The sequence below is a fragment of the Corythoichthys intestinalis genome, chromosome 6 (assembly GCF_030265065.1).
Source record: "Corythoichthys intestinalis isolate RoL2023-P3 chromosome 6, ASM3026506v1, whole genome shotgun sequence".
In the NCBI taxonomy this organism is placed as follows: Eukaryota; Metazoa; Chordata; class Actinopteri; order Syngnathiformes; family Syngnathidae; genus Corythoichthys; species Corythoichthys intestinalis.
The window spans coordinates 22,758,003-22,778,805 of NC_080400.1; the positions used below are offsets into that span (position 1 = coordinate 22,758,003).

General features: G+C 40.3%; 1 protein-coding gene across 4 annotated transcripts in view; it reads left to right on the forward strand.

Annotated features, from left to right (window-relative positions):
* The window catches only part of dscaml1 (Down syndrome cell adhesion molecule like 1), a 246,311-nt gene that overhangs the window by 147,614 nt on the left and 77,894 nt on the right, over window positions 1-20,803 (forward strand). For 3 of the 4 annotated variants that reach the window (XM_057838656.1, XM_057838654.1, XM_057838655.1), the window contains exons 4-7: window positions 13,464-13,610; window positions 13,690-13,968; window positions 19,952-20,227; window positions 20,336-20,635. In XM_057838656.1, the coding sequence (XP_057694639.1) occupies window positions 13,464-13,610; window positions 13,690-13,968; window positions 19,952-20,227; window positions 20,336-20,635 (1,002 nt within the window). The remainder of the gene's footprint in view (window positions 1-13,463; window positions 13,611-13,689; window positions 13,969-19,951; window positions 20,228-20,335; window positions 20,636-20,803) is intronic. The other variant, XR_009063448.1, reaches the window with a different exon arrangement.

Genomic DNA, 20,803 nt, shown 5'->3' on the forward strand with positions numbered 1-20,803 from the left:
TATCATTACAGTATATATTATATCATAACTCATTTACTGCCATTAACAACAAAAGCCATCTAATTAATTTTGCTTGATGATTCGCTGCCAGCCCATCCTAGTCAAAATACAGGTACATTGGATGTCTATCACTTTGAATGGCAGCCAATTAGTTAATTTAACAGATAAACTAGTTCCATTTTTAGTTTTATGATTACAACTACACCAAGATAAAAATAAAAATCCATTCGATACTTTGGTATGACAAATATTCCAGTTTACCAGTACATTTTTAACCACTGCTTGTAAAACTGCAGTCACTAATGCCTTTAGGTGACATTTGAATCAAAATCGCTCTCCATGGTGCTGAATGATTGCAAACCTAGAATGTTTTCCATGAGTGCTGCACTTATGGTGCACTGCTCTGCTCATTCACTCATTCTTTGAGTCAGGACGAATGAAATTGTGTCACTTAAAGTAATGTAGCGACGTCAAAAATGCAAAAACATCTGCTAGCATTGTTATCCCATTTCAGAAGTCGTTTTTCTACGACATTCACGTAAACAATGAAAAGTACTTAGACACAGTTTAGTCTTCATGACACCACTTAACTGATGCATAAATTAATGATCATTTCATTTCAAATGTGGTCAGGGATCGAAACATTGCCCTGAAATGTGCAATGTGCGATTTTATTACTGTGGACACAACATATTTATTTTATTAACATGAATTTATATATTTTACTTTTACATGTTCTGCGGGTTAGATTTTTTTTTTTTTAATGCTTTCTTAAGGCCTCTTTGTTGTGCGTGATTACTTGGAGCTGTGAATACTGTCAGATTAAAGGCTCTGCCTGGTGTCTTTTAAAAAGATTTCAGTGGCCTGCGGAGGGCTACAATGTATAATAAGAAAAACTCTCATAAAAACAAAACAATGAGTTTCAGTCCAGCATTCTCACACTGAGAAAACACTTCAATGCGAATACATTTTGATTGTGCTGTTGATCCTACTGTTATCTTATATTTCATTCACCGCATGGGGCAAACTGAATGTAACCTGCCTAGTTTATCACATTCATTCTTTAAGATTGTGGTCATTTAATAAGATAAGAGCAGAAACTAAGCGTGTTCACTCGTCGCAATTCATTTCACACACGATTGGCCACATTAGTAAATGTATTGTAGAAGTGGTTTCACCATTTGGTTAGGAAAGATTTGGAAGAGAACTACAAGTGCAAAATGAAAGTTGAAGTGTCAATTGAAGAAACAAACAGACACATTACAGATTTACAGACCATAAATAGATTGTTTCAATAATTTTAGGGAAGACAAGAAATGCACATTATTTGGTTAAACTATTCATGAATGCATGGTATTTGGTGCATCTGTCCATTCAGCATTTTTTTATCAAGTATCCAAAGAGGAGGTTTATAGATTTAGTTAAAGAGGACATGAAGGTGCAGATAACAGGGTATGATAGAGACAACTGATTCGCTGTGGCGGCCCCTGAAGGGAAAAGCCAAAAGTAAAAGACGAACAAGAAAAAAAATTACATGTAGTCGCTGGGTTACAACGTACTCGACTTACAGTGGGGCCAATAAGTATTTAGTCAACCACCAATTGTGCAAGTTCTCCTACTTGAAAAGATTAGAGAGGCCTGTAATTGTCAACATGGGTAAACCTCCACCATGAGAGACAGAATGTGGAAAAAAACAGAAAATCACATTGTTTTATTTTTAAAGAATTTATTTCCAAATTAGAGTGGAAAATAAGTATTTGGTCAACTACAAGCAAGCAAGATTTCTGGCTGTCAATGGGGTCTAACTTCTTCAAACGAGGTCTAACGAGGCTCCACTCGTTACCTGTAATAATGGCACCTGTTATAAATCATTATCGGTATAAAAGACACCTGTCCACTACCTCAGTCAGTCACACTCCAAACTCCACTATGGCCAAGACCAAAGAGCTGCCGAAGGACACCAGAGACAAGACCTACACCAGGCTGGGAAGACTGAATCTGCAATGGGTAAAACGCTTTGGTGTAAAGAAATCAACTGTGGGAGCAATTATGAGAAAATGGAAGACATACAAGACCACTGATAATCTCCCTCGATCTGGGGCTCCATGCAAGATCTCACCCCATGGCGTCAAAATGATAAAAAGAACGGTGAGCAAAAATCTTAGAACCACACAGGGGGACCTTGTGAATGACCTACAGAGAGCTGGGACCGCAGTAACAAAGGCGCCGCCAGGGACTCAAATCCTGCACTGCTAGACGTGTCCCCCTACTTAAGAAAGTACACGTCCAGGCCCGTCTGCGGTTCACCAGAGAGCATTTGGATGATTCAGAGGAGGACTGGGAGAATGTGTTATGGTCAGATTAAACCAAAATAGAACTTATTGGTAGAAACACAGGTTCTTGTGTTGGAGGAGAAAGAATACTGAATTGCATCCGAAGAACACCATACCCACTGTGAAGCATGGGGGTGGAAACATCATGCTTTGGGGCTGTTTTTCTGCAAAGGGACCAGGACGACTGATCTGTGTAAAGGAAAGAATGAATGGGGCCATGTATCGAGAGATTTTGAGTGAAAATCTCCTCCCATCAACAAGGGCATTGAAGATGAGACGTGGCTGGGTCTTTCAGCATGACAATGATCCCAAACACACAGCCAGGGCAACAAAGGAGTGGCTTCGTAAGAAGCATTTCAAGGTCCTGGAGTGGATTACCCAGTCTCCAGACCTCAACACCATTGAAAATCTGTGGAGGGAGTTGAAAGTCCGTGTTGCCCAACGACAGCCCCAAAACATCACTGCACTACAGGAGATGTGCATGGAGGAATGGGCCAAAATACCAGCAACAGTGTGTGAAAAGTTGTGAAGAGTTACAGAAAACGTTTGGCCTCCGTTATTGCCAACAAAGGGTACATAACAAAGTATTGAGATGAACTTTTGGTATTGACCAAATACTTATTTTCCACCATGATTTGCATTTCCATACTAATGTTATTCCTCCTAATAGTGGGAGAATTAGTAGTTGTGAGACGTTTATGCTGTTGCATTGTGCTATTTGTGCTCCACACATATTTCTGTAAATTTACTTTCTTATAGTGGCAATTATGTGTCTCTTGTTGTATTTTGGGGTAAGATATGTACAGAGATGTACAGTATATGTTAAAGAGGCGAGTGGACACAGGCGTTCATTGGCATAAGCTTCGCCAACTCCTTCACAACAAACATACAGTAAGTATCATTTAGTGAAAGCACAACACAAATAATATTACTATCTCTAAAAAAAAAAATAATGTTCATAAAAAGAAAAGCACTTCAATCTGTATTAATGAGGCCCTATTCTCACCCAGTTAAACAACTATGCAAAGAGAACTGGCATTCCCAATTAAAATAGCTATGCAAAATACACATAAAACTTACTCCGAATTTGGCCACTCTATTCTTATTATTGTTATTTTTATTCTTATTATTATTATATTAACTCTACTTTTGATTGAGATTTTTAACAAATTTTATTAAAATCAAAACATTAAGAGGGGTTTTAATATAAAATTACTATAAATTGTAGCTATAACATTTATCTTTTAAGAACTACAAGTCTTTCTGTCCGTCAATCCCTTTAACAGAAAGAATGTTAATAATGTTAATGCCATATTGTGGATTTATTGTTATAATAAACAAATACAGTACTTACAGTATGTACAGTATGTTGTATGTACATATATACCTGTCATGTGTCTTATCTTTCCATTCCAACAATAATTTACAGAAAAATATGGCATATTTTAGAGATGGTTTGAATTGCGATTAATTAGGATTAATTAATTTTTAAGCTGTGATTAACTCGATTAAAAATTTTAATCGTTTGACAGCCCTAAAATAATACATAAGTTAACATCTAATTTAAAAAAAATAATAATAAAATAAAATAAAGGTGTGCATTTTTATGGAATTTTATGTTTTGTTTTCGTTTTTAAATCTCTTATGGCTTAACATAGCTCAGGCTAATTATAACTTTTGGTAGTGTTTTTATCAACAAGTTAGCCAAAGTTAATTAGCAACATTACACACAACCCCCTTTTATGGGGAATCCCTGATGCTGCCCAGACTCCCCCCCCCCCCCCCCCACCACCACCACCACCTCCCACTAAATCGAGTTTGAGACCACTGCTTTAAAAGTATTTCTATAAATAAAAATATTAGTGTAGTTTGAACATAAAATATCCGTATGAATCGTTTCCTGACCTCTTGTTTGCATGCCACTGAGCAGGAAGTGAAAATTAAGTGCAAAAGAAAAACAAAGCAGTGATAAGAACACAAATTTGTGCCAGTTTAAATAAGGAGCGTGTAGGAATTTTGTGCTGTTGGTGCCTTGTTGCACCATCCTGTCAAGTGGAGGTTCTGGATTGCGATGCAAATACTGACAATTCGTTTAACGCAAATGTGGATTGCGAGCCCCTTTACGGCCGCTACCCCAAGCTTGCTAATCAATTACAGAGCAATTCAGAAGTTTCTTTCCCCTCCCTGGATGTCCGTCGTCATTATTTCAACGTCTGATTCTGTTTGTACTTCTAATGAAAAGTACTCTGTTCCACACACTCCTTCACCAAACGCACCCGGGCAGAAGTGGCGCCGCGCCACCGCAGCGCCCCCTACTCAGATGTTGTCATGTGAGCGAGTGGGCCCTAGCAACAGTGAGCGAACAAAAAAAAAAAAAGAGAGAGAGATTCTGATGAAAGCAGGGTAATGGGTAAAATTATGGTGCAAAAAAAATACATTGATGAAGGGAGGAACGAGGAAGGGATGGGTTTGGGCTGGAGGCCTTAGCGCATTAATAAATGATGAGTCCAACAGTGTGAATTGCTGTTAGTTTGCACTGCTGCAGCGCAGCCTTCATTTGCATGGCAGCTCCCCCCACACCCACTCAACTTACGCCATTTCCTCTCTCGTTTTCCCTCGCTCGCCTTCACTCGCCTTTTCATCTATTTTGGTCTTCTGTCCCTCGACTAGTTCGTATCTGAAAATACATTTTTTCCTTACAATTTCTTTGGCTCCAACCTGTATGCTGGCAGGACTAACGTTATAGTAACATTGAACATTCTCTACTTTCTCCTTGTTTTCCTGCCTCATCTTGGCACCAACTTTTTCAAAATGGTAAATATAGTAATCTATATTTAGCAGAACCTTTCCATCCCCCTTTACCTATTTCAAAGAAGAATGTTGCTATGTCTCTCACTGGGAATTTTGGGGAAGAGAAGTGATGCTGCCGGGCTCTCCTTTTGCTTCCAATACTCCCATGTCTTTCTGTTTTGGTATTTGCACGTGTGTGCACATGCATAAGCGCACACACACACATCCAACGGGGGCTTCTCTCTGCACTTGGTTTGACTCACAGCCTCAGGCCAATCAGCTGAACTGAACTCCATTGCGAACACACCCTACTGCTAAAAGAAGAAGAGAGGAGAAAGGAAAAAGGCAGGGATTGACAGAGGTATAGGGCAAAAGGGAGGGTTGGCATGATGAGAAGACAAAATATGATGAGTGGAAGAGGTCAGGAAATAAGGAGAATGTGAGGGCGTGCTGGAATGAACCTAAAAAAATCTCTTACAAGCCCCTGGTAGAATGAGAAATAATTAGAGGAAAGCAGACTGTGATGCATACTCTTACAAAGATGCACTCAACAACAACAACAACAGTCCTGGAGGCGTTGGCAGACTAGACTGGAATTGATCTCTTCTCCCACGAGAAGACGAGACTGAGACATGGACGAATCGTTTTCGCTCATGTGCCGCTCTCGGGCTCATCCCTTTCACTCTCTGTCACTCCCGGCGGCATGTTGCTCTTTATCTTCTGTTGTACTCCCTCCATCAATCTCCATTTGCTGCCCTCCTTACCTGTAGGGTCACCTCCTCCAGCGTATGGGAGGAGAATGTCAAATATTAGATAAAAAGAGGTGGATGGCCATCAATTAATACAGCTGAAAGAGTCACCGCAGGCCACAATGAATACATACACCGATGAGGGCCGATACTAGACCTCGTCTGCCTTTACATACAGCAAATAATAATGGGTCATTTCCGAATTCAACCTTCAAATTCTAAAATAATCCCTGTTAGGGCTGCAGCTATCGAATATTTTAGTAATCACGTATTCTACTGAAAATTCCATCGAGTAATCAGATAAAACTAGGGGTGTAACGGTACACAAAAATCTCGGTTCGGTACGTACCTCGGTTTTGAGGTCACGGTTCGGTTCATTTTCGGTACAGTAAGAAAACAAAATGCAAAATATAAGTGTGTTAGTTGTTTATTACACACCTTTGTGCTTTCAACAATAGGAACATTAGCCAATACAAAGCTAGAATTCTGCTCAAAAAGTAGCGGGTATTTAAAGATAATCCAACAACAATCTGCCTTTCGGACCCCGCGTATTGGTCAGCTTTCTTTCTGAAAAAAAGAAGTCCTGTGCTAAAGAGAAAAGCAATCCCAATGACAAAGATTTTAACATATATTTTACAAATGAAATGCTTCAATGAATCTTTTTTTTTTCTTATGAACGGTTTACAGCTTTTACAGCTTTATTGGTGGATTTTCTCAAGCTAAAGCGCCACACAGAAATTACGAAATTTAATTGTGTAAGCAGGATCTGTGTATTATTCTTATTATTTAATTACAGGTGTTTTAGCTCATTTCATTTTTTTATTTAAATGGGCTATTATTTATTTTATTATGTTTTTATATTTTACAAATGTGTATATTGTATATTTTATGTTTTATAACTTTAGTTTTATCTTAGTTCCTACTTGTTTTGTTATGGTAGGAGGGTTTTGTATTGAACACAGGGCCGTGTTGGTTATTATTATAGCAGAGAAGACAGCAGTAAATCAACAAAGACAAGTCAACTGTGCCCCGATCTACCTCTCAAGAGATCTGATGAACTCAAAAAGTGGGTTACGATTGCATATTAGTTTGAAAATCGACCAGATACACCGTATTTTTACACGAGCGACTTTCGGTCTGCCCTAGCCTAGCTACCGGTAGTAGTATTGACGCAGGAGGGTCGCGTCTCGCGTTAAATAATAAACTCTGCCGTTCTTTTCGCGTGCGTCGTGTTGGGCCGCTTCTGGGACGCGTCTAACACGCGGCCGCACTGCGACTGGTGTGCATTGGCTGATTGACTTTAACGCCCGCGTTTCACTGCGTTTTAGCGGCGGCCACGTTGTCGCGCCGTTGACGTTTCTGGGTTATACTATCCTACCGTGTTGGTCCTCATTATAGTAGAGAAGACGGAGTAAATATAATCTACACAAAGAAACTGTAACCCGATCGACTCACAGCCTCGAAAAGTAAGGGTTTCATTACGTCAGAAACTCGTTCGGTACGCCTCCGTTCCGAACCGAGCACCACGTACCGAAACGGTTCAATACAAATACATGTACCGTTACACCCTTAGATAAAACATTTTTTTTTTACAATTTTTTTTTTTTTTTAGGTAAAGAGCAATTCTAAGTACGCCTGCAAGCAGGACTGAACAGGCCCTCGTAGTTTGGCGCAACTTGGACGTCATGCAAGTCAGACAGCATGCAGGTCAGGGTGGTGGCAGATCGTCCCCCTCTCATCGTCTCATGAGAACCTAACTTGCACGAAACTCGCCTCTTTTTTGGGGGATTAGAAATACATTCATACACCTAGGGGAGAAAAAAAAACTATTGAAGAGGGTTCTACAAAAAAGGAGGCGTTACTGAGCTGTGCAACCACGCCCTTATTCAAAACCAAAATGAATCTTCTAATTGGGCCAATTCGACCAAGTGTTTTAAATTTTGTGACTCTATAGGCTTCCTAAGTCCCTGAAGAAATCTACTTCCTTTTAATGGCAAACAAAGGGTCGTCACGGCACCAGACAGAGACAAGTTAACATGGGCCTTAAAATGTAGTATTTCAAAAGGTCTTGTCAATGACCAAACTGAAAATAACTGGACATGTAGAAATAAAATGAGTGACTTTTTGTTGCTACTAGTTGGCGCTGCAGGGTTGTTGCAAATGACCCCTACAGGACAAAATGGTGACGTTTCTTGTTCCCACTTGGGGGCGCCAGGCCTAATGGGTAATATTTCAATGCAGTCGCGTTCAGCCTAGGATACCTCTCATATATACCAAATATAAAAAAGACTGCACCTTGTATCAGTGAGTTATTCGTCATTTACTGAATTTGTTGTGTTGCCAAAAAAATGGTCGACTTTGGCACTCCGCTTAGGTCAGACCCATAAATGAAAACCCACCATTTTGATAACTTAACATCTCATATGTGTCATGAACAGTCTCACCAATTTTGAAGAGGATCTAACTAACTCCTTAGGCGGCAAGGTCTCAAATGTTCACCATGAAAATCGATAAAAAGTTCTCATTTGCCCCAAAATACCCGATTTCCTGTTGGGTTTGAATATGGGTGCAAGAGAGTTATGGACTCCCGCAAATTTTATTGCTCTACATTCAAGGGGGTGCCACTGAGCCATTTTGTCACATTTTTTTTTTTTGCAAAGTCACAAGATTATCGAATTTACGCCAAGTTGCATCTATGAGCGAATTTTGCTGAGTTTTCATTCATGTTAAGGCCTCCAAATTGGCCATTTTCATTTGCCATGAAGAAATAATAATAACAATCCTTTGTATTTCAATAGGGCTTTCGCACCAGTTGATGCGAGGGCCCTAAATAGACATGAGAAAACAAGACATTTCACCTAATATTGAACCATTTTTAGATAATCAATGTCATTATTTTATACAGTATTATGTTAAATATGTGTCTACATAGTGCGAGCGTGTAAAGAAGCAGACAGCATAGGTGAACATGTTTCCTTGAGCACTGAAAAGCTAATTCTCTTTAATTTGTCCTCTATCGCTTTCTGGTTTTTTTCTTTCCTTTCCCATTCTTCACTGTCTTTGAAATTCCTACTCTACCCCTCCTCCTGCCGCCCTCACAGACCTGTCTTTCTTTCTGCAGGCATGTTGTGACAGGGTGTAGCAGTGTGTTATACAAAATTCCACTCACCAAGTGCACATTATCATGCAAGGATTAATACCCAGGTTGGAATAAAAGGGCAGGCTTGGAAATTAAATCTTATGTCCCTTTAGCCCTCGTTACACCAGTCTCATGAAAACATATTTGTATGTGAACTTCTATCCAATTATCCATTAAATGTGCTTGCACGCTTATATCATACGGTATTTCCAGTGAGTTATTCCACCTGTGTTCTACCAGGGTCTTCTCTTGTCAGCCTTGTGAAGACACATGGGAACATGCAAAGCAAACAACAGAACCATGTACAAACACACTGGCGCACTTTGCGGTCACAATGGCGTAACCAAACAACGTGCGACTTACAAGAAAGCCTGAAGTGTGCACTGTCTAAAATAACCCTTTGGGGTTGGGAAGGAATACAAAATCATTCAGGCAAGCGTGAAAAATCAAACACTGAAATTCACTCTCCTCATCTTTTCCCCCATCGCGCTCTCTTTTTCTCTTCCTCCATTTCTAAGCGCGCACACACTTTTTTTTATTGACATGTGGATGAATCACAGCGAGAACTAGAATGAAAATGACACTAATCTGCAGTTACAGTAATACACATACACACAACATCAATTATTAACACTTACAATGACTCCCTTGGTATCTTTTTCTTCTAGTTCTCATCCATCTTTTTTTGCGGTGCATATCTCACTGGATGGATGGGACATGTTAAAAGCTCTCATGTGTTTAGCTAAGTGCTGTGGCAGGCTCTTTTACAAGATTTTTTTTTATTCCATTTGAAATCTGAGAGTTTTTCTAGCCTATAACATAGAAGATATTAGCAGCAAAAATCTCTTCAGAACCTCAAGTTCAGTTTCGTTGTTAAGCTTACTTGTACAAAACACACTTGCTTTTGCCAAAAAGGAGAGATTTTTAAATGTAAAAATAGAATTATAAATATGGAGTCCAATTTTGTTGAGAGTAAGTGCTGGTGGGCAGCCTGACTGTTGCTATAGTGAGAATGTTCATTCATGAGTCACAAATCCGTGACGCTGCCACGTTAATGTGAGTGCTCATTTTACCACACATTTATGTCTGTTATCGTCATACCATTTTTTTTGTATATTGAATTATATTTGTGTATTTTTTGCATATTAAAGTATGATATATACTAGTATATCCATGACACAAGAAAATATGGAGTCTGCAAACCTAGGATGACTTTGTAAAAAATGCTCACAAGACCTTGTATATCATCTAAAGGGTGTTTGATTGGTTGAAGGCACCAGACTCATCCACATTTGCATACATGGACTTTGTCAGACTATAAAAGAAAAGAGGATTCCTTTCACTGTTCCCACAAATCTAAGCCTTGAGATCTTTTGATCCAAAATGTCTTAGTAAATGAGTGAATGAAGACTCAGTGGATACAGCGATGGAGTCTAGTCCAACTTTGATTGCTTATTTAATTTTGTCAAAATTGGTAAAGTCTCAGGTGGAATGGCTATTACCTGGTGTCCCCCAGGGATCAATCCTGGGGCCCCATTGTTCAACTTATATACATTCATGTGAAAAAATTAGGACATCCCATTTAATATTCAGTTCTTTATTAAGAAATGTTCACAAAACAATGTCTGACCTTGTTTTTCCTTAGCTCTGGAAAACAAAGTGATTTAATTGCAGGTAAACAACAAAAATTAACATTGTTTTACTCGTTAAACCAAATATATACAGTATATTTTTAAAAAATGCATATTATAGGTGAGGAAAAAGTTAGGACACCATACCACCTAATAGCTAGTGTTACCCGCCTTGGCTGAAATAACTTCAGTGAGATGCTTTTTGTAGCCATCTACCAGTCTTTGACATCGGTCTGAAAAAAGTTTGCCCCAATTCTCAACGCAGAATACTTTCAGCCGTGAGATGTTTGAGCGGTTTCTTGCATGTAAAGCCTGTTTCAAGTCACCCCACAGCATCTCAATGGGATTAAGATCTGGGCTTTGACACGACCATTCCAGGACTCTCCATATCTTCCTTTTCAAACAGTCCTTGGTGGATTTACTGGTATGTTTTGGGTCATTGTCATGTTGCAGCGTCCAGTTTCGCTTCAGCGTTAATTTTTTCACATATGTTCTCACGTTCCTCAAGCAGTGTCTAATGTAGGATAGAATTTATGGTGAATTCAATGATGGTAAGCTGGGCAGCAAAGCACCAGGGTCATTGGACTTCCACCCCCATGTTTCACAGTTGGTATGTGGTTCTTTTCCTAGAATGCTGTATTGGGTTTACGCCAAACATGTCCTCTGTTCCCGTGTCCAAATAATTCAATTTTAGATTCATCTGTCCAAAGAGCATTATTCCAGAAGTTTGTGTCTACATTCACTCTAGCAAACTTCAGTCTGACCTTCATGTTCTTCTTGGAGAGCAAAGGTGTCCTCCTTGCACACCTCCCACAAAGGTTAAACTTATGGAGTCTCTTTCTGATTGTAGAGGCATGCACTTTCACATCAACAGTAGCAAGAGCCTGCTGTAGGTCCCGTGAGGACATTTTAGGGTTTTTGGAGACTTCTTTTATCATCTTGCGGTCTGCTCTCTTTTTTTTTTAAATCAATTCTGAGATATTTCGCGATATAACGTCACACAATTTTCATATCGATTCAAAATCCATCTGTCGCGATTCTGGCACCTGTTTTTTTTGGTGGAAATAAACAAGACAGTGGCTGCACTTCTTCCCCCGTCCACTAGTTGGCAGCGTGCAGCAGCCTTGCCATGCAGTCTGCTGAAGTAACAACATCTTACAAGAGTTATCTCGGGTGGCTTCTTTAAATAGTCTCGTTAGGTTTGGCGCCACGGAGCAAAGTTTCAAAATGGCAGATAGAGATACGCGATGCCCTGAAGCACCTTTATAAGTCTGAAATTTGGCCTCATTTTGGCTTTTGCTGCAAAAACGGAGGCATGGAGTAAGCCACGCCATATATGCCGTATACTGTACCTGGATGCTCAAGCTAATGTTTTGACCTACCATTTTTTTTTTAAAATAACTGTTCGTTATTGAAATGTTTTACATCCTAAAAAAAATTTTTTTCATATCAATTCTGCATTGAAGCAGGTAAAGCTGATTTGCACCAAAGCAGGTTGCACTTATAGAGAAATGTTATAATAAAAGCCATATGTTGTTTAAAAATAAGACAAAAAGATGTTTACTTGAGTGGTGGAGTAGGTTTTAGGAATAAATTGATATAAATGTACTTTTATGCCCATTTTGACTTGTTTTTCCTAAAGTGATATGCAAATATCGCAATCATTGTCTTAAAGTGGAGTATCCGGATTAATCGGGATTGAATCGACTCGTGACCTGTAATTGTGATTTGAATCGTATCCTCGGATATGAAGCAAAACACACCCCTATTAAATATTAATGCTGCTTTTTGTGTTTAAAATGACCTTTCAAAAAAGTAATTAACATTATTGTTCCATGTATTGTATCCTTAATTGCACACAGTATAATTAAATACAAATTGTTACTAACATTACTGGTTCATCTTTGCTTGACAGTGTCAGCGCCGTTTACCATTTCTCCGCCTTCTTGAAAAGTTAACTGGCATTCAACCCCGCTTGCCAACGTGAAAGCAACGCTTGAAACAAACAGAAAACAGCGCTGATGTGACGTTAAAAAAGTCAGAGCGCAACAAAGGAAAGCGGACCGCACATATACTGTTGCATCATGACATACCAGATATGCATAGAGATCAACCATTTGGACTGCTTAGACCTAATAAATAACATAATTAAATGACAAATTATATACTGTGCTTACCATCAATTTTGTGAGGTGGCGGACAAGACACTGATAAGCTACTTTAAAAAAAAAAAAAAAAAAAAAAAGACTGGAGATAAATCAGCGGACGAGACAGGCGTCGTAAATATATGAAATCACGTTAGTCGGGTACATGTACTTTTTCTTCGTTACATTGCACCACTGGTCAGACGTTGCATTGCACCACTGGTCTTCCCACAGCTGCCTGTCTGTCCGTCTGTCCCTCCGTCTGCCTGTCTGTTTGTCTCTCTGTCTGCTTTTTTCAATGTACAATAGCTTTCTATGAGCTAGTGTCTGACCAGCTGTGTCTACATGATTGAGCTGATCTGATATTGTTGCCTTGCTAAAGGTGCTGCAAGGGATGTGACACCCCTGTTGAGAAAAAAATAAAAATCACTTTGGGAACCAACTCTTTATTGTCACAAATGGGAAATACTCTTACCTTGGGCCTTTGTCAGTAATGGCCTCTTAGAATTGTTATCACTCTTTTCACCCATACAGTGCCTTTTTTTTGCCTGCCTGTGCTCATTGAAAAATTCTGAAGTACAGTACCTGAAGAGGATAAAATGTACGGAATGAATCGCTGAATGTCTTTATCTGACTACAAGTAATGTGTCTTCCACCTTTTCTCTTGTCTGCCACAGGTAACCGTTTCTTCTTGACCTCATTTGGAGCTCTGTATATCTCAGAGGTACAGAAGGAAGATGCTCTGTCCACCTACCGCTGTATCACAAAGCACAAGTACAGCGGTGAGACTCGGCAGAGCAACGGAGCCAGGCTCTCAGTTATGGGTATGCAAAATTTCAACTGGCCAGAATCAAGAATTACTGTCCACTGTACTTATTTTTCTTCCTGTTTCTTCCTTTTCAGACCCTACGGAGTCCACCCCGTCAGTGCTGGACAGCTTCCAGTCCGGTGAAGTGAAGGTAGGGCACAGTGTGGAGCTGCCATGCATCGCATCCGGTTACCCAAACCCTACCATCAGATGGTTGAAAGATGGGCGGCCGCTTCCAGCAGACTCTCGCTGGACGCGCCGCATCACGGGCCTCACAATTTCTGACTTGAGGCTGGAAGACAGTGGAAACTATATCTGTGAGGTCACCAACAGCTTCGGCTCCAAGGAGGTGACAGGTCACCTCAACGTCATAGGTGGGTAAAAATGAAATAGTATTTTAAAGGGCCCATGTTTGGCAAGTTAGGGCAATGTGATTCATGTTTAGGTAGCCGATGAAAGAGATTTGTATAATGTATAACTTTTGGGTGGCCCAATAATTGCTTTAACAGTTTTTAAAAATAATAATGATAAAACCTGCCAGTGATGGCTTAAACAGGGATGCAAAACCGAAATGAAAGGAAGAATATGTCCTGATTAAAGTAATTGAGAATACCAGCCATAAGCTTTTTCCAAGTAACAAAATGTTGATAATTTCGTGAAACAAAACAAAAAAATAAAAAAGCTCAATTAGGTATGAATGACCCAATTTTTAAGTTTCTTAAAGGGAACCACAGACTTATAGACTTGTAGGCTCTATTAAGCCTCAATTGTTCTCTTTTACAAAAACTTGTTTTTAAAAACACATTAAATATTGCCATTGATTAAAAAAATCCATAATATTTAGTTCATGTTTTGACCTACGGAGGGCGCCATGTTTATGCGCACAATGGACGCTGGGGCCGATGACATAGTTTGTCACTGTCACTAGACGAACACTACCAGTTTTCTGCAAATCCTTCCTACGCGGCGAGAAGTCCAACAAATGCGCACATTAGTTAAAGCGGCGAGTAGTCAGTATTTTGTTTTTATGAAGTCTTTTATTACCTTTTCACCGCCTTGAAATACTTTTTGCATGTGTGTTCCTGTCATACTTTTAAGCATTGTGTTTTGTTTTGGTTGCTTTAAAGCAGATTTTTAGTTTTGTAGCGTATTTGAACCACCTTTATTTGCAATTACTATGTTTAAGTATTTTCTTAAGGCATATTTAGTATGTTCTGTCTCTATGCATCTAAACAAAACGAGATAAAAGCGCAAAGTAGTCCTTTGGGTTTCAAATTCGCCTCTTGTTTCGCCGGTGTAGCACATTTTGGCAGAACACTGGTTTTGTCCTACTCTCCTCTCGTCTCATCCCGTCTTTCCTGTTCATTTTGCTTTTACTTCTCGTTCTGTGAAATACCGACAGTGCTGGCATGCTCATCAATGTTTCTCTCGGGTTCAAATTGAAAGAGCTGAACAGATGACGTTTGTGTCACTAGTCATACTCTGGAAGTCCGGCAGCATAACCCAGTGACGGTACCGCCCCGCAACGTCAACAACGGCAACCTACTAGTTAAACTAATTTCACATATTGTATAATAATAATAATACATCAAACTTGTTTAGCGCTTTTTTGGACACTCAAAGACGCTTTACATAACATAACACATAAGCAGAATTAAGAGGTGGGAAAAGCTAGTTTGAACAGGTGGGTTTTTAGGAGTGATTTGAAGTTTTGTAATGAGTCCGAGTTCCTGATGGGTTTTGGGAGTGAGTTCCAGAGTGAGGGGGCAGCAGCGGCGAACGCTCGGTCCCCCAAGGTTCGGTGCTTAGTGCGAGTGATGGGTGTGAGGAGATTGGAGTCGGCAGAACGTAGGCGGCGGGAGGGACAGTGCTGTTGTAGAAGGTCAGTGAGGTAGGAAGGGGCCAGGTTATGGAGGGACTTGTAGGTGAGGAGGAGGAGTTTGTACTGAATCCAGTATGAGATTGGAAGCCAGTGAAGCTGTTGGAGGATGGGGGTGATGTGCTCTCTGGAGCGGGTGTGGGTGAGGAGGCGGGCGGCAGAATTGTGGATGTATTGCAGCTTTTGGAGATGAGAAGATGGAAGACCATAGAGGAGGCTATTGCAGTAGTCGAGTCTGGATGTGATGAAGGCGTGAATGAGTATTTCAGCTGTGGCTTGGGAGAGGGAGGGACGGATGCGGGCGATGTTGCGGAGATGAAAGAAGGAGGTTTTAGTGAGGTGGCCGATGTGTGATTGGTATGACAGTGTTGAGTCCATTATGATGCCAAGATTGCGTACGGAGGTGGAGGGGGTGACAGGGTGACCATCAATGAGGAGAGTGAGGTTCTGTACAGAGGGGAGGAGAGCTTTGGGTCCGGTGATGAGAAGTTCTGTCTTGTTACTGTTGAGTTTGAGAAAGTTATTGTCCATCCAGGTTTTTATGTCGGACAGGCAGTTTGAGATTTTAGAGAGAATGACAGGAGTGATGGATTTAGCTGAAATGTTCAGTTGAGTGTCATCTGCATAACAGTGGAAATGGAGTCCATGGTGGCGAATGATTTGACCGAGGGGAAGCATATAGATTATGAAGAGAAGGGGGCCGAGGACCGAACCTTGGGGGACACCATGGGTGACAGGAGAGGTGTGGGATTTATGGTTATTGATGGAGACGAGGTGGTGACGATCAGAGAAATAGGAGGTGAACCAGAGTAGTGCAGTGCCAGATATCCCTATTGACTGAAGACGGTGGAGGATGTTGTGGTCAGTGGTGTCAAATGCGGCAGAAAGGTCGAGGAGGATAAAACGAGGGTATAAAAACGAAAACATCAAGAGGGATTTTAATATAAAATTATTTAAACTCTGAACAAGTCTTTCTATCCGTGGTTCCCTTTAAGATTCATTGAGTTGAAGCAAAAGATTTGGCAAAAGCATCTTTACATTTTATGTCATAACTATACCATCAGTAGAATATAGTTTTTTTGTGGGTTTTTTAACACATGTATAAAATGTGTTTTTGTTTGAAGTCTGAAATGGATCAATGACATTTCTATTCATTTCACATTATTTATATAACTTTTAAGAGTTCATTTTCACGATTATTGGTGGAATTATGGTCGAGATCTCAACCAAATAAATCAATTTTATGGAACTTATTTTGATAATGCCGTGCTATAATAAGATGATTGAAGATATTGAAGTCATTGGACATTGGACAGACCGGCCACAAGGCACATCAGTACACAGCCCACAAACATGGAGTGACATGGCATAGGAGCAAAGATACACACACTCAAGCTATAAATCATCTTTAACACGTGCACGTATCTTTTTCACCCAAACCCACACAAGCAGGAACTCAAAACACCAGCTGCTTTATTGTTCACTGACATTTTCTTCTCCTTTTTGTTTCTCTGTGTGAGTTTCATTGTTGTTTAGAACACACACACGTGAAAATGCATCTGACGATGCAGAGTGTGTATCACATTGACAACCTAACAGACACAAAGATGTTGAAATGTGTAATACTCATACATCAACCCTATTTTCAGTTCAGCATGACACAATCGTTTGCATTCGAATCATCCAAAATGCACCTCTTCTGTGTTTTATGATATCAAATGGGTGTCAAAACCATTGTGCGACAAACCTGACGTCAGCCATATGCCATGCATGTACGAACACATAAACGCTGTTACACTCAAAACAGGTAAACCTCGTGTAACTAAGAAAATAGGCACATACATACTCTTTACATATTTAAATGCTAACAAGCTTAATGCTATATAATTGAAAACATAACACTGAGCATCAAAAGTTGTGGTTTTGTAGCCCTTTAAGCAGCATATTTTGAACACAATTGGTGAAGAATACTTAAAGGCATACTGTATATTATTTGTCTTCACTTACAGTATCTCTACATACAGTGGGGCAAATAAGTATTTAGTCAACCACTAATTATGCAAGTTCTCCCACTTGAAAATGTTAGTTAGAGAGGCCTGTAATAGTCAACATGGGTAAACCTCAACCATGAGAGCCAGAATGTGGAAAAACACAAACAAACAGAAAATCACATTGGTTGATTTTTAAAGATTTTCGTTGCAAATCGTGGTGGAAAATAAGTATTTGGTCAATACCAAAAGTTCATCTCAATACTTAGTTTTGTACCCTTTTTTAGCAATAACGTAGGCCAAACGTTTTCTGTAACTCTTCACAAGCTTTTCACACACTGTTGCTGGTATTTTGGCCCATTCCTCCATCTCCTCTAGAGCAGTGATGTTTTGAGGCTGTCATTGGGCAACATGGACTTTCAACTCCCGCCACAGATTTTCTATGGGGTTGAGATCCGGAGACTGGCTAGGCCACTCCAGGACCTTGAAATGCTTCTTACGAAGCCACTCCTTTGTTGCCCTGGCTGTGTGTTTGGGATCATTGTCATGCTGAAAGACCCAGCCACGTCTCATCTTCAATGCTCTTGCTGATGGAAGGAGATTTTCACTCAAAAGCTCTCGATACATGGCCCCATTTATTGTTTCCTTTACACAGATCATCTGTCCTGGTCCCTTTGCAGAAAAACAGCCCCAAAGCATGATGTTTCCACCCTCATGCTTCACAGTGGTTATGGTGTTCTTCGGATGCAATTCAGTATTCTTTCTCCTCCAAACACGAGAACCTGTGTTTCTACCAAAAAGTTCTATTTTGGTTTCATCTGACCATAACACATTCTCCCAGTCCTCTTCTGGATCATCCAAATGCTCTCTAGTGAACCTAGCGGGTCTGGACGTGTACTTTCTTCAGCAGGGGGACACGTCTGGCAGTGCAGGATTTGAGTCCCTGGCAGCGTGTGTTACTGATAGTAGCCTTTGTTACTGTGGTCCCAGCTCTCTGTAGGTCATTAACTAGGCCCCCCCCGTGTGGTTCTGGGATTTTTGCTCACCGTTCTTGTTATCATTTTGACGCCACGGGGTGAGATCTTGAATGGAGCCCCAGATCGAGGGAGATTATCAGTGGTCTTGTATGTCTTCCATTTTCTAATAATTGCTCCCACAGTTGATTTACGTCAAGCGTTTTACCGATTGCAGATTCAGTCTTCCCAGCCTGGTGCAGGTCTACAATTTTGTCTCTGGTGTCCTTCGACAGCTCTTTGGTCTTGGCCATAGTGGAGTTTGGAGTGTGACTGACTGAGATTGTGGACAGGTGTCTTTTATACTGATGAGTTAAGACAGGTGCCATTAATACAGGTAACGAGTGGAGCCTTGTTGGAAGAAGTTAGACCTCTTTGACTGCCAGAAATCTTTCTTGTTTGTAGGTGACCAAATACTTATTTTCCACTCTAATTTGGAAATAAATTATTTAAAAATCATACAATGTGATTTTCTGGGGGGGTTTTTCACTCTGTCTCGCATGGTTAAGGGTTACCCATGTTGACAATTACAGGCCTGTCTAATCTTTTCAAGTAGGAGAACTTGCATAATTGGTGGTTGAATAAATACTTATGTGCCCCACTGTAAGTGTTCTTTATAGCCAATACACATCAGAAGGAACAATTAGTCTATTTTATGCATTAAATAATGATATTTGGTCTTTAATTCTTTACACAGTAGTGATGCCTCGTTTTTTCGGTTTATGGGGAAGTGCGATAATCTAAATCCGTTAACTAGAGGTGTAGCTTATATATATATATATATATATATATATATATATATATTCCAATGTATTTAGAGATACAAAACACATGATTGTTCCCCTTTTTTCCCCAAAGTATAATTCTTTTATAAATGCTTCATTGAGTGGGTCCACTCAAATCAACTCATGCTGCTCAGAACAGCACACAACATAATGAATTGCCATAGCACACTAAAGCCAATGTTTAACAAGTTAAACCAGTTGGCGCCTTTGTAAAAGCTTTTCTGGCAAGTTCAAAGCAGCTACCTTGTCACTCATCGTTAACTTTAACAAACTGTAGCTGCCTGGTAAGAAAGAAAAGCTTCAGGATGGAGACTGAGAGGCTGTATGTGATCAAATGGGACATCTTGATAAAGACCTACATTTATTTATTTTTTTTAATAGAAAAAAAAAAATCCACGATGGACAGAGGGTGAGATGTTTGAAGCGCAAAGTAGCGAGGGATCAGTGTATTACATTATTACTACATTATAACATAATTATTTTTCCGTTGTATCGTTTGATTTTATGTAGTACAATATTACAGAGGAATAGTTTTCCTAGCTAGGATTAGACATATATTTCAGTGGTGGGGTAGTGCTGTTGTGTATTACCTTACTATTTCATTCAATGGGGAAATATTTTGTTATTTTTTACAAATATGGTGTAATTATGTCAAGGATATGACAGAATGAATAATGTTTCTCCACCTTTAGAACCCCTGCGGGTCACTTTGTCCCCCAAGAACCTCAAGACGGGCATCAGCAGCACAGTCATCCTGTCTTGCGCCGTCCAGGGTTCTCCCCATTATACTGTGTCGTGGTACCGTAACACAGAACCCGTCCTGCCCGACCAGCACTTCTCCATCCAAGGGGCACACAATGACACCTTGTTCATTTCGGCAGCCCAGAAAAGACATTCAGGAGCTTACCAGTGCTTTGCCACGCGCAAGGCTCAGACTGCCCAGGACTTCTCTATCATATTACTAGAAGGTGAGGTTCATCAAAAGCATCCAGGTATCCAGATATTGAGACATTGACACATTATTTTGTGTTGTTTGCCAATTTAGAGCAAATAGCTTAAATATATTTTTTCCTCAGATGGTACGCCACGTATTGTGGCCTCCTTCAGTGAGAAGGTGGTAGTCCCAGGTGAACCGTTTTCCTTGATGTGTACCGCCAAAGGAGCACCTCCACCCACTATCACTTGGACTCTGGACGACGAGCCTGTGGCCCGCGACCTTTCCCGTGTGCGAGCCAGTCAGTACACGCACTCGGACGGGAGCACCGTGAGCTACGTCAATGTCAGCAACCCCCAGATTCGCGACGGAGGATTGTATCGGTGCGCTGCACGAAACTCGGCCGGTAGCGCCGAGTACCAAGCGCGCATAAACGTAAGAGGTGCCTGTCTACTTTTCAATATCAGTCATACTCAAGGCTTCACACAGCCTCACCCCTACCTCACCACCCCAACTCATATCTTTCCTCTACCCTTCTATTTCTTTACTTTTCACTCCTTTTTTATTCTTACTTGTGTCTCCAATGAGCTCTTTGTCATTATAATGTGAC